The 15,044-nt window shown below is 43.2% G+C and overlaps 1 protein-coding gene across 2 annotated transcripts in view; it reads right to left on the reverse strand.

Moving 5' to 3' along the window:
* tgfbr2b (transforming growth factor beta receptor 2b) overlaps nt 1-15,044 on the reverse strand; it is a 105,397-nt gene that overhangs the window by 34,389 nt on the left and 55,964 nt on the right. For both annotated transcript variants that reach the window (XR_013576239.1, XM_078539343.1), the window contains exon 5: nt 14,876-15,017. Coding sequence is in view for 1 of the 2 variants with exons in the window: in XM_078539343.1 (XP_078395469.1) it covers nt 14,876-15,017 (142 nt within the window). In the remaining variant the exon portion in view is untranslated. The remainder of the gene's footprint in view (nt 1-14,875; nt 15,018-15,044) is intronic.

Below are 15,044 nucleotides of genomic sequence, written 5' to 3' on the forward strand. Positions count from 1 at the left end.
CAAGGATTTAAGGCTGTAGTGAGGGTTGTGCACAGGTAGCAGCTGTGAAGTGGTAGATTATATAAAAGAGGGGAATAGATAAGCATGTAGCAAAGGCAGCATAGTTTTATTGCGGATTTTAAGCTTCAAATAGATTGGTACAAACAGGGTAGCACGTGTTAGAAAAGTAGTGAATTTCTTGAGTGTGTCCGGGATGGTTTTCTGCAACAATACGTCTTGGAACTAAAGCGGGCAGGCCATATTTTAGATTTAGTAATGAACCAGATTTAGTTGGTGATTAATGTTGTGTGAACATTTATCAAAGAGCAATCATAATACAAATGAGTTCAACATAGTGTTTGAAAGGGAGAACCATGAAAAAACTACTAGGATTTGAGATTTAGCTAAGGCAGACTTCAATGGGATGGGACAGGCTGTCTGCAGTAAACTGGAAAAATCTGTCAATGAAAATCAGTGGGAAGTGTTCAGAGAAGAATTTGAGATACAGGACCAGTTTAAACTCCCCAGGGGCAAGAGCTCAACTTGCCAAAAAAATGCAGTCATGGACAACTAAAGAGGTAAAATAAAAAACATACAAAAAATAGCACAGATCCTGGTGAATGGGAAAGGTACAAAAACAGCAAAAGGTGGCAAAACAGAGCTACTAAAGGGAGTGTGAAAAGAAACTTGCAGAGGAATATCAAACTCTTTTTTATACAATTATATTAGGAAAAGGAGGGTGGTCAGGAGCAATCTGGGCCCTTGAAAATTGAGAAGGTTGATATTGCCAGTGGAAAAATAAGGAAATGGTGGACATACTAAGTAATCACGTTGCATCAGTATTTACAGTGGAGGAAGAGATCAACATGCTGGACATCACAAGGAAAATATAGAATCAGGGACAGGGGCTCAACAAAATTAATGTAAGCAACATAACAGTAATGAAGAAAATAGTGGCATTAATGAGTGACAAGTTCCCAGGACCAGATGGTTTCTCTCTCAGCCTTTTAAAGGAAGTAGGTAAGAACATTATCAATGTCCTAACTATAATTTTCCAAAGTTCTCTCGATTTGGCAACAGTTCTCTGAGATTGGAAAATAGTATATGTCACTTCACTATTTATGAAAGCTGACAGAGGGAATCCAGGGAATCATAGACCAGTTAGCCTAATATCTTTTGTTGGGAAATTACTAGAGCCTATAATCAAGGGCTATTCACCTTGAATATTTTCAGCTGCTCAGAGAGCGAGCACGGATTTGTAAAAGGTAACTCACAACTGCCAAACCTGATTGAGCTTTTTGGAGAGGTGACTAAAGTAGTGGACAGAGGAATATCTAAGGATGTTATTGATATGAACTTCCAGAAGACATTTGATAAAGTCCCTCACAAGAGATTGTTAGCTAAAGTTGATGCTCATGGGGCTGGATGCAAATTATTGGCCCTCTGGTTAGGAAATTGGCTGATGGACAAGAGACAGAGTAGGGATAATGAACAGGTATTCTAATTGAAAGGATGTGACCAGTGGTGATCCACAAGGATTTGTGTGGTGCCTCAACTATTCACTGCATTTATCCATGACTTAGATCATTGGATAGAAAGCCCTATATCTAAATTTGGTATGACAGAAAAATAGGCTGCATTGTAAGCAGTATAGATGGAAGCATAAAATTATAAAAAGATACTGATAGATTAAGTGAATAGGCAAAACTGTGACAAATAAATTTCAATGTAGGCAACTGTGAGGCTATGCACTTTGGACCTAAGAAGGGTAGAACAGGGTACTTTCCAAATGGTGAAAAGTTAGAAATAGTAGAGGTCCAAAGAGACTTGGGGGTGCAGGTATATCAATCATTTAAATGTGACAAACAGAAGATAATCAAAAAGGCTAATGGAATGCTAGAATTTATATCTAGAGAACTAGAATACAAATGGGTAGAAGTCACACTTCAGCTGTATAAAACCCTGATAAGACCACTGCTGGAACACTATAAGCAGTCCTAGGCAAGGATATATTGGCCATAGAGGGAAGGCAGCATAGACTTACTAGAATGATACCTGGACTCCAAGGATTAAACTACGAGGAGAGATTAAACAAACTAGGCTATTTTCCCTGGAATTAGAAGGTTAAGGGATGATTTGATAAAAGTTTTCAAGATATTAAGGGAAACAGATAAACTGGATAGAAAGAAACTCTTTCCACTGGTTGGGGGCTCTAGGACTAGGGGGCAAAGTCAAAAAATTGATCCAGATCTTTGAGGAATGAAACACAAAGGCTGGTAAAAGTTTGGAATTTTCTTCTGTAAATGGAATTGATGGCAGATGGCAAGTGGCAATTGATGCTAAATCAATTGTTAATTTTAAAATTGAGGTTAACAGATTTTTGCTAACCAAAGGTACTAAGGGATATGGGGCGAAGGCCCATGGAGTTATGGAGATATGGAGTTATATAGCAGATCAACCATGATCTCACTGAATGACTGAATAGGCTTGAGGGGCTAAATGACTCCTTTTGCTATACTCCTACAGAAGCTTACAAAAGTAACGAGGAACGAGCCCAAGGTAAGGATTTGAACAAGGCTGAGAATTTTTAAATTGAGGCATTACCAGACCAGCAGCTGATGCCGCTCACCGAATGCAAAGAAAGCAGGAGAGTTTTGTAATGAAAGTACAGCTGAGAGCTGTCGATTTTCAAAGCTTAAAGCTATGTGGCCAATTATTCTTTGTCACGTCATCCCTTGTCTCATTGCCAACTCTGCCCTGTAAATTATTGGCACCATTGCCGGCAGTTTGTTCAAATAAAAAGCATGTGCCAAAAATTTACCAAACAATCAAATTGTCTCGCGCTCAAAAGAATAGGTATTTGAGAAGCACAAAGAACCAAAGAAAGCAATCATAGAGACCTAAGTCTCAACACGTTTTAGTTTGTGCTCATTTGTAACTGGAGATCAGCCGATGGGAGCAAGGCTGGAACAGGGAGAAAAACCACAGCAGGAAAGGAAGTTTACTTGTCCCGATGCCAGGACGACAGGAAATGACCATTTTGTGTTTTTTTTGTTGCTGGTGGGAGATAGCCGCTTGAGGTGCAGCAATCCAGATCCAGTTTTAATAGCATTTACCCTAGCTTTGCATTTGTAACAGTTGAGAATGTTCCCTGTCTCCCTGAGGCTCTGGACACAGGCTTCACCTAAAGTATGGTGTAATCCAATTGGAAGTGGAGCAATGCTGGAAAGCAAGTCCTGCACATGTTTTGTTAGCTGATAGCTACTCAGCAGCTTGATTATAATGAAAATATTTGTTTTTAAAAAGGGAAAACGTTCTCGGACATATTAAGTCAATAAAGGATACTTAACAGGAATGAGTGGATTAAGGAGAGATTTTAACTCTCAGGAGGTGGGTGGCTACTGTTAAGCAGTCTCTATCATTCGATGTCGGAATAAAGATCAACCTAAACTGAGTACCAGGCAGAGTGCTTCTGTCCAGTCACGGCTGGTCACTGAAGAGCTTCATAGAACAATAACCTCAGTCCTCACTCTCTGAAATGTCAATAGCTCCATTAACAAGGAGATGCCAAGTTAAGACAAATCCGTAAAGTTGACATCTGTTTTTCGGTTTGCTCTCATGAATTAGAAGCATTCTTTCTGAATTTCGTGACACAAACAGCAGGTGCCGTTTTTGAAAAGTTAGGTAACTCTAGTCAACATATAATTATATAGAGTTTAAGCTCTACCCATGGCTCCTCCCATTCTGCTTCGTCCAATCCTATCAGCATGTCCTTCTATTCCTTCCTCCTTCGTCAGCCTATGCAGCTTCCCCTCAAATGCATCTATGTTAGTCATCTCAATAGCTCCATGTGGTAGCAAGACCCACATTCTACCGCTCTTGCGTAATGTAGTTTCTCCTGATAATGCAGTTCAATTAGACACTAGGAATATTTTTGTTTCTGTTCAATGTCACAAACACTTTCCCACAACAGACAATAGACAATGAAAACAGAAAGTGTTTGGATGTGTGCAACACGTAGGGCAGGATTTTGCCCTTGGCGGGGGCCAATTAAGGCCTGCCCTGTGTGGAACGCGAGCGACAGTGCTGAGCGCTGCCTGTGCGGGCGGGGGGAGGAGGGGCAGCCGGGCCTAGTGTGCAGTTCGCACATGCAGGCGAAAGAGCACTCCAATCTCCCTGAGGCAGCTCCGTGTCTCAGGGAGATTGAAGCACTGGGTAAAAAAATTAAGAAGAGAATAAAAATTTAATAAAACGAGTCCCCTCATGTGACTCTGTCACATGAGCTGGGACATGTTTTTAATTCAAAAATAAAGTTTTTATTTAATGTTTATTTGCTTTAGGAAACCTCATCCCGCTCGTGGATGAGGTTTCCTAAAAAAATGTAAAGGCTGCTTGGCCTCTACGCCTACCTGCAAACCATTAGGTTGGAAGGACAACCTAAATTTGAACTTAATTAGATTGTTAATGGCCTTAATAGGCCTACAATTTATCGGTGGGCACGCAGCCAATTCCGTCATGCGCCCGCTGAACGAAATATCGTGAGCCTGCGCAATGACGTCGGGATGCACACCCGATGTCATCGCGTGTCATTCTGGGGTGTTGGGCGCGTGCCCGCACGTCAAGCATAATATCCTGCCCTTAGTGTCTGGGGGTAGGATTTTCTGCCTGTCAGGTGGGCCGGGAGCGGGCGTGGGCGGGCATGGAGCTGATTGCCGCCCGTGATCGGCTGCACGCCACCATTTTACGTGCACAGGCCAATTAAGGCTCACCCATTGTGACGTACGGCCAGTAGTGCTCAACGCTACCTGTGTGGCCGGTGGGGGAGGAGGGAGAGTCGGGGCCTGCGCTTTGTCACGCATGCGTGTGAAAGAGCGCAGAAATTTCCCTGAGGCATGGAGCTGCCTCAGGGAGATTAAGTTCATATGGAATGTTTTAAATAAAGAAAGATAAAAATCATTTAGACATGTCCCCTCATGAGCTGGGACATGTTTATGAAAAGTGAATAAATTATTTATTTATTCAACAAAACCTTCAGGAAACCTCGTTCCGCCCATTGATGAGGTTTCCTGAAAAACGTGAAGGCCACTTGGGCTCTTGGCCTGCCCACCAACCTTAAGGCTGGACGGGCAGTGTTGTTAATTACGTTAACTGGTTTTTTACTGGCCTTAACAGGCCTTTGACAGTTTGGCCAGCGCGTGCCTGCCGAATGAAAGATCGGGATGACGCGCGGTGATGTCGGGGATGCCCATCGTCACCACTTGTCATTTTACACGTTGGCATGCTGGGCCCGCCCACACACTCTGACGTGAAAATTCTGCCCTGGGAAACAGAGATAAGTTAAGCGTTTGATAAATCATTTCATCAGGGTTTTCCTGAGTGGCCCCATTCAAAACATTAATCAAACTTTCTCTTTTCTGGTCATGACGGAGTTGCCTGTTCAGTTTCAACATTTGTGTTTTTCTATTTGATATTTAAGGCTTCATTTAGTGACAGACTGTAGAATCAATCATATTGCCTGAAGGTTGCACTAGAACACTCAACTTCACATATATACCTAACAGTGGAAAGTTTGAGTTTTAGGTTAATGTTTGCTGAGCACATTACACTCAGTAGTTTTAACCAATATAAGGTGACAGATGTAAACAGGCTGGTCAGTACAGATTGTCATGAAAATATCATAGTTTTCAGAATATTATTGTAGGCTGATGGGTGTGAGTGTGGATGGTTCTGTCTGTGTGACGATTTAATTAGACTAGAGACGTTTAGATTACAAGGTTGAAATTATCGAAAGAGTTATGGGTAAAACAGACTTTTGAAATGGAGATGGATAAGCTAGGATGAGGATTCCACAGATAGGGAGAGAATGAAATTTGCATTTTCAGATAAGTGAAGGGGTTGTTTAATTTTCAAAGGGATGGTGTGATGTTTACAACTAACAAGATAAGTGAGGCAAAGCAATACGCTTATCTTTCCCAAAAGCAAAAGGCCATATTGACAACATGAAAGATTTTTATATCACGGGAAAAGTAAATTTCCAAAGACATGTAGAGCAATGGAATTTTACACATTAGAGAGAGAGAAACATATATAAAGAAGGATGGAAGGCTAATTGGGGGTGGCTGTGGAAAACCTGGAAAGGTTCACTGGGTGAGACAGACTTGGGAATAGACTCTAGCCACACTGAAGAAGTGCTGCTCCAGTAACTAAAGTTGTATTAAAAGCCTTTGGAATTCCACTGTCGAGTGGGTGGTGTGGTAACCTTGCTGGATTGCTTATTTAAGTGTAAAATCCATTTTGGACTGTTGGCTTAAAGAGGGTGCGTAGTTCGGAGTCAAGTTAATTAAGAATTTTGGGATTTGTTATAATATCAAGATGTGCTTAAATTCTTTTATTTTGTTAATAAATGTTTTAATTTAATTTTTAAAATCTCTGAAGTTGTTGGTGGGCTCATTACTCCTGAATTCAGTGCACAAATCTTCTAGTAATAAATGCAAATGGTAAAACTGTTGTGATAGCGTGGCCAAGTTTCCGATGTGGATTTGGTCCACCTGGCACATAACACTTGCCACCTCATAACAAATACAATGTTCAAATGAAAAAATGTGGATGGGTAAAGCTAAAATATAAACAGAAAATGGTGGAGATAATCAGTAGGTCGGACAAGATCTGTGGAGGAAGAAACAAGTTAATGCTACAGGCTGATGATTATTTGTTAGACCTGGAAACAAGTTAGGAATGTATCACAGGCTTGGAAAGTGGGGGGAGTGGGGGAAAAAACTAAAGGGAAGGTCTGTGATAAGGTGAAAGGTCGGAGAGATTAGATGACAAAAGAGATGATGATGTAAGGCACAAAGGGGTGGTAATGGGGGTTCCACAGATGCTGCCTGATCTACTGAGTATTTCCAGTATTTTCTGTTTCTATAACATTGGAATACATCCTGATGACAATAATGAAGCTGTCTTTTAGAAACTCTTTTTTGAGGATTATTCCCAATTTGTTTTGGTGATCAGCTGCCATTCAGGCCGATATTTAAACGACTTCTTTGGTGGCATCTCCCTAGTGTGCAACCTCTGTCACCCAGAAGGGCAAGGACAACAGGCACATAGAAACACCATCATCTCCAAGTTCCCATCCAAGTCACACAACATACCAACTTGGGACATATATCTGCCATTCCTTCACCGTCAATGGGTCAGAATCCACAAACTCTAACTAACGACACTGCGGAAACCACATGGACTGCAGTGATTCAAAAAGACAGCCCTCAAGGGCAATTAGGGATGGGCAGTAAATTCTGGCCTTGCTAGAGTCAGCCATGTCCCAAGAATAAACTTTAAAAAGAACATGATTTTCACCATGGAATGATTGAAGAGGTTCTTTTTCCCCATGCCACATTTTATAAAGCATGTTTTGAATTTCAATGGTACTTTCAAGTAGGCCAACTAAAGGTAACACATTTCTCTAATACAAGGGCTTCAGATAATGCTGATAGGAGATTTTCTCAGCACTACATGAACGTGCACTGCTGATAGGTGTCGATTTTTGCTACAGCTAATCCCTGGACAAATCCTTGTGTACCCTAGAAACAAACAGAACAATAATGGCAGTTCTGATGAGAGGTCATTGCCCAGAAACATTAACACTGTTTCTCGCTCCGTAGATGCTGCCAGACCTGCTGACTGTTTCCAACAATTTCTGTTTTTATTACAGTAATTGCTTTATTGTCCTGGCTTTTAGCTGGTGTGTTGAATTTCCTTGAAGTACCTTCCCACAGCTAAGAACTGTAAAGAGAAATGCTTAACATTCAACTTAAAATCATCACCAGGGAAAAGGTTCCCAGAAAACTATTAGATGTAAAGTCTGACAAGTCTGCAGGACCAGATGGCTGGCATCCTAGGGCCTGAAAAGAAGTGGCTGCAGAGATAATAGTGGCATTGGTTATTGGGTTTGCCTTGTTGCCCTTTACTTGTTTTTTGGCTGGGTGAAGTTTCTCTTACTCTATGGGCTGAATTTTCTGTTTGTCGGGCGGGCGGAGCTGACCCAATCGTGGGCGGGTGTGGACGGCGATCGGGGCTGCACTGCCATTTTATGTGGGCGGGCCAATTAAGGCCCGCCCAGCGTGACGTCCACAGGGAAGCTCTATGCGCTCTCTGTGCGGGCAGGGGGGGGGAAGCCCTAAAATTGAGAGTGTGCTCTTTTGCGCATGCGCACGAAAGAACGCACTCATCTCCCTGAGGGAGATCACCTCGACTTGTAAAATATTAAAAATAGAAAAAAAAAAATCCCTTACATGTCCCCTCATGTACATGAGTTGGGACATGGTCATAATTTCCATAACAACTTTATTACAATTTTTAAAACCCTACATGAAACCTCATCCCGCCGGTGGTTGAGTTTCCATGTTTTTTCTAGTTGCCACCAGGGCCCCTGGCCTGCCTGCCAACCTTAAGGTTGGATGGGCAGGTCCTCAAGTAGCCATTGACAGGTCGGCGGGCCCGCAGCTGATTTTGCTGTGACCCCGCCTTCTTGAAAATTTAAATGGGGGATCAGCCCGATGTCATCCCGTGACATTTTACGCATCAGCGAGTGGGCCCCACCCCCGCTCGCTGACGGTAAAATCCAGCCCTATGTGTGACTTGGAGATAGTTAATATTAAGTTTTATCTTGAAACTATTTACAGCGATTTACATCCAAGACCTCGTGCTAAGTACATTTTCTCTGGACACTGAGTTGTTTGTGTCTTGCTCCCTTGGAGTCTCCTGGTTATCTGACCCTGATGTCATACTTCCATCATCATTAACATCATTGTTTAATTAACATCAGCTGTGGCTCAGTCCATAGCACCCTCGCCTTTGAATCAGAGGGTTGTGGGTTCATGTCCCACTCCCGGAAACCAAGAACTGTGATTGTACTCAAAAGAGTTGCAATCTGTGACTGTTGATAACTCGAAAAGAATTATTCACCCATTACTCTACAGCAGCTGTGGGCAACCTGCGGCCTTTGGGCTGCATGCAGCGATTCATTCAGGGCTCTGAGTGCAGCCCGCGAGACATTTTGTTGACCATTGCTCAAGTGCAGGGTTGCTAGATTCTGCTGGTTTTTGTCCGCATAGTTTTTTTTCTACCTGTATTACTAACGAGATACGCATGTAAAGCAAGGGTACGTGAAGTGAGGTGCATGCTGATTGCACACAACATTAACTGTGAGGGCTGTGTGCTCCCTCTGCATCCAATCAAAGTGCTGCTACGGTTCAATCGGCACGTCCTGCAAATTCTAGGTACACAAGCGCAGTTAGCAAAACTATCTAAGAAAGCTTATGGAGGACAGATCCAACCAGAAGTCACACTGAGTATGATGAAGTGTTTTTACCATTTGAAGTTGATGACAGTTCTATTAATTTGTGAATTATTAATCATTTTCTATAACTTGTTATGAAATATTCAATGGGTAATAAATGTATTTAATCTTATTCATGGGGTCATGGTTAGTGCACATGCCCGATTTCAATCTTGCGGCCCGCTGAGATGAAGGAGGATCACTCATGTGCTCCACTCACTATCCTAGGTTGTCCATCACTGCTCTACAGTTTGTAATCTTCCAAAATTCCTTTGATTCTGAAAGGGTCCTATCAGATGGGAAAATAGCAAATGTAACACCTTTATTCAAGAGGTAAACAGAAAGCGGGAAATTATAAGTCAGTTAGTCTCACATCTGTCATAGGGAAATTGCTAGAATCCATTATTAAGGAGGTTATAGCAGAATACTTGGAAAATCATAGTGGAATCAGGTTGAGTCAACATGGTTTTGTGAAAGGGAAATTGTGTTTAACTAATTTATTGGAGTTCTTTGAAAAACTAGGCAAGGTGGATAAAGGGGAGCCTGTAGATGCAGTGGTCTTGGATTTCCAAAAGGCATTTTATAAGGGTGCCACATCAAAGGTTACTATACAAAAGAAGAACTCACGGTGTAGGAGTTAGCTTTTTAGCATGGATAATGGAGTGGTTAGCTAACAACATACAGAGAGTAGGGAAAATGGGTATTTTTGAGGTTGGCAGCTGTAATTAGTGGAGTGCCACAGGGATCAGTGCTGGGGCCTTAACTATTTACAACCTACATCATTGTCTTGGATGAAAGGACTGAATTTATGGTAGCTAAATTTGCCGATGACACCAAGATAGGTAGGAAAGTAAGTTGTCAGGAGGAGATAAGTAGTTTACAAAGGGATATAGATAAGTTATGTGAGTGGGCAAAAAAATGGCAGCTGGAGTATGATGTGGGAAAATGGAAACTTATACAATTTGGCGGAAAGAATAGAAAAGCAGTATACTATCTAAATGGAGAGAAATTGCAGAACTTGGTGGTACAGAGGGATCTGGGTGTCCTGGTACATGAATCACAAAAAGTTAGTATGCAGCTACAGCAAGTGATTAGGAAGGTGAATGGAATGTTGGCATTTATTGCAAGGAGAATGGAATATAAAAAGTCAGTATTACTGCAGTTGTACAGGGCCTTGGAGAGACCACATCTGGAGTACTGTGTACAGATTTGGTTTCCTTATTTGAAAAAGGATATAATTACATTAGAAGCAGTTCAGAGAAGGTTCACTCGACTCATTCCTGGGGTGAAGGGCTTATCTTATAAAGAAACGTTGAACAGGTTGTGCCTTTTCCCACTGGTGATTGGAATAATTATGACTGAAACATAAAAGGTCCTGAGGAGGCTTGACAGGGTGGATACCAGGAGGTGTTCTCTCTTGTGGGGGAGACTAGAACTAGGGGCAGGATTTTCGGGTCGTTGGGCGGGTGCAGTGGGTGGGTCTGGGAGTGGCTGGGAAACGGGTGATCGGCCAGCCAGCGATTGGCCAGCCAGCGTGAAAGGCGCACTGAAGAGCTCAGCGCTGCCGGTGTGAGGGCGGGAAGAGGGCGAGTGCTGAAGTCAGCACGGATGCGGTGGAACGCGCAATGTAAGCTCCCCGAAGGCAGAGAGCTGCCTCAGGGAGCTGAAGAATTTTAAATCCAAAAGTAAACATTTTGAAATTCCAAAAAAAATTTCCACCCATTAAAAATCACTCACTGCAACACATTGATGATTAAAAAAAAGCTTGGGTACAATTTTCAAAATTAATATTGGAAACCTCATCCCACCCTTGGATGAGGTTTCCTTGAAAATCCAAAGGCTGCCTAGCCGATTCACCCTCCCGCCAACTGTAAGGTTAGACGGTCAGCGAAAAATCCAGGTCAGTTACTACATTAATGGCCTTAATATGCCTCTTAATTGTCGGTGGGCGTGCTGCCGACTCTCGAGCGCACCCACCGACCGAAATATCGCATGAGTACACGATGACATTGGCACGCTCACCCGACGTCATGTTGCACTATTTTATGCCTGATCAGGTTGGGCACGCGCCCGCCTGCCCGTGAGAAGTAAAATTCTGCCTTAGGGGACGCAGTTTAAAAATAAGAGGTCTCCCTTTTAAGGCAGAGATGAGGAGAAATCTTTTCTGTCATTAGTCTGTGGAATTCTCTTCCCCAGAAAGCAGTGGAGGTTGGGTCATTGAATATATTCAAGGCTGAGTTAGCCAGACTTTTGATAAGACGAGGGAGCCACGGGTTATGGGGGCAGATAGGAGAGCGGAGTTGAGATCACAATTAGATCAGCCACGGTGGAGCAAGCTCGAAGGGCCGAATGGCCTACTCCTGCTCCTATGTTCCTATGTAACACTTTGTCACGTACGGAATGGTAGGACGTGGGTGCCAGTTCTTGGCTGTACTATTCCATTGAGACACTGAGCAAGAAGGCTTGAAATACTCAATCCCAAGAAGTTGCCAAGGATCCACAACGGGAGACAACAGATTGATTTCTGTTGTATGAATCCTGAGCTCATCGTGATTAGTGATTGGAACATATTCTATTTCAGACACACAGTGCCAATGTCATAAACTCCCAGGCCAAGTGCAGTGCAGCAATATGTAGGGCAAATCTACTCTTACTCTTCCTGAACAACATATCTCAGTTTGAAACACTGGGCAACATTTCCCCCCATCGGGGGGGATGTGCGGGGGCAGGCGCGGGAGGGTGGGTTCCTGATCAGCGCCCCCAATTTAGGGCATGCCTCCATTTTACATGGGCGGGCCAATTAAGGCCTGCCCAGTGTGACGTCTGCCAGGAAGTGCTGTGCGCTCCCTGTGCAGGCCGGGAGGGGGGGGAATTCCCTGAGCCGGGAGTGCGCTCATTCACGCACGCGCGTGAAAGAGCGCACAGGTCTCCCTGAGGCAAAGTGCTGCCTCAGGGAAATTGGCTCAAATCTGAAAAGCACTATAAACAATAGAAAAAAATTCGATGCCACATCCCCTCATGTGACACTGTCACATGAGTCGGGACATGTCCATAGCTTTTATTTTAAAACATTCTGAAATTTTAAAATCCCCTATGAAACCTCATCCCGCCCGTGGATGAGGTTTCATGTTTTTTCAGAAGCCTGCCAGGGTTCCCGGCCTGCCCGCCAACCTTAAGGTGGGACGGGCAGGTCCATTAATGATGTCATTTAGATTTTTAATGGCCTTAATAGGCCGACCTGAATATGTAAATGACGCGGGATGACATCGGGACTTCCGCCCGACATTACCCTGTGTCATTTTATGCACCGGCGAGCGGGTCCCCTGCTCGCCGATGGAAAATGCAGCCCACTGAAAACCTCCACTGCAACAATGTGACATTTTGTCACTTCCCACAGTAGCCATCTTGAGGCCTTCTCAAGTGAGACTGTGGGCAGAATTTTGCTGTCGGCGAGCAGGGGGCGGGGCCCACTTGCCGACACGTAAGATGACGTGGGATGACATAGGGGCAACTCCCGCCGTCATCCCGCCCCATTTAAATTTTCAGGAAGACAGGCTTACAGCAAAATCAGCTGTGCGCCCGCCGACCTGTCAATGGCCAATTGAGGCCATTGACAGGATCAATTATACAATTAAAGGACCTGCCCGTCCAACCTTAAGGTTGGTGGGCAGGCTAGGAGCCCCGGCGGGGAATAGAAAAAACATGAAACCTCATTCACCGGCGGGATGAGGTTTCATGTAGGGTTTAAAAAAGTTTAATAAACTTACAATGTAAATTATGAACATGTCTTGTCTCATGTGATATTGTCACTTGAGGGGGACATGGTAAGGATTTTTTTTCTATTTTTAATGTTGTTAAAAATATCAGCGATCTCCCTGAGGCAGCACTTATCCTCAGGGAGATGTGCGCTCTTTCATGCGCATGCGCAAAAGAGCACACTCTCGCTTTTGGGGAATCCTCCACCCCCACCTGCACAGGAAGCGCACAGCGCTTCCCGCCGGACGTCATACTGGGAGGAGATTGGTTCGGGCCCGCCCACCCGACAGGCAGAAAATTCTGCTCTATGAATTTAATGTCAAATTAGAAGCAGTTTTGTTGGCACTTTGCCTAATTGCAACTGCATTGAATCTTCTCAAATTTACGACACATAGGCCTACTAGAGCTAACAAGTAGAAGAGGCTTTCATGCTAACTCTACTGGTTGGATTCAAATCGGGAACATTCAGTCTTTAACACACTATACAACCACATGTCCTCTGGGAATGGGATAACTTTAACTCAGATATGATTGCCAGTTCTTAGGCACTTTTACACCTTATCTGAGTTCTGTTAGCGGGTGACATGTGTCACTGTCTGCTGGCTGCACTCAGGAGTATGAAATCCCCAGTGTACAGGGAACTGAAAACATCAATGGGTCCAAGAAAATATGGATCTACAAATGCAAGGTTCAGAGTACATATAAAGAGATAATCCCTGTGTTCACACATTGTAAAGCAATTGAATCTTTGTACAAAGATGTGGAACCCAGCATGACTTGCAGTCAGATGAAAATTAAAAGGAAGAGTGTGACACATGAAGATCAGTCTCCCCAGAGAACAGCAGTGGGACTTCAGCATTGTAGAAGCACAATTTGAGTCTTTGATATTGTACTAGGCAGCAAAGCAATTCTAGAGAAATGGCAGGAAACCATGCATCATCGGACCATCAAATCCAGATTAAGCTCATCCTTTTTATGAAAAGGGAGGACTAGTAGTTGCATAGACCCTTTCATGACCTCAGGATATTGCAAAACACTCTATGGCCAAGGAAGTACTTTTGAAGTGTAGTTACTGGGAAATGCAGCAGCTAATTTGTGCACAGGAAGTTTCCATAACAGGCAATGAGATTAATGACCATTTGATCGTTTTTTTTTACTGCTGTTACACTGATCGAGTAAATGAAGAGGAACTGTTCCACTGGCAAATAGGTCAATAACAGAGGGCACAAATTTAAGATGATTAGCAAATGAACCAGAAGCAATAAGAGGAAAAACTATTTTATGCAATGCATGGTTAGGATTTGGAATGTCTTACCCATTAGGGTGGTGGATACAGATTCAATAGTAGCCATCAAAAGAAAATTGGATGAATACTTGAAGTAGAAAAATTGCAGGGATATGGGGAAAGAGTCGGCAGTGGGACTAACTGGGTTATTATTCAAAACAACTGGCACAGACTCGATAAGCCAAATGGCTTCCTTCTCTACTGTACTATTCTATGTAGATAGTTTGATAAATATTGGCAAGAAACCCTCTACTCTTCTTTAAAATAGTGCCTTGGGAGCTTTCATAGACACCTGAGGAGGCAGGCAGGGCCTTGGCTTGATGCCTGACTTGGCGAGGAGAGCACTATCAACTGAACAATGGTTGAAACCCGTGATCATTTTTTCTTAGTTCTCTCCTTCCTGTTGAAATTTCCAAATACTTTACATCAACAGGACTAAATGTGGAGTTTATTGTTGAACAATGTTCTAAAGAGCAGTCTGTTGTAGTTTTAAAATATAGAGCTTTAATGCCACTTACCACCAACAGCTGTACATCGCGATGCTATCTCCCACAGAACTAGTGCCATCGAATATACATCAGTCTGTTTAAATGCCTCAATGTCCTCCAAGTTGATTCGAGACTCCAGCACCTCAGGCGCCATATACCTGGCTGTACCAACCTACAAAGTACAAACAAAAAGGGTAAG

This window comes from Cetorhinus maximus, chromosome 3, assembly GCF_964194155.1.
Source record: "Cetorhinus maximus chromosome 3, sCetMax3.hap1.1, whole genome shotgun sequence".
NCBI classification, from domain to species: Eukaryota; Metazoa; Chordata; class Chondrichthyes; order Lamniformes; family Cetorhinidae; genus Cetorhinus; species Cetorhinus maximus.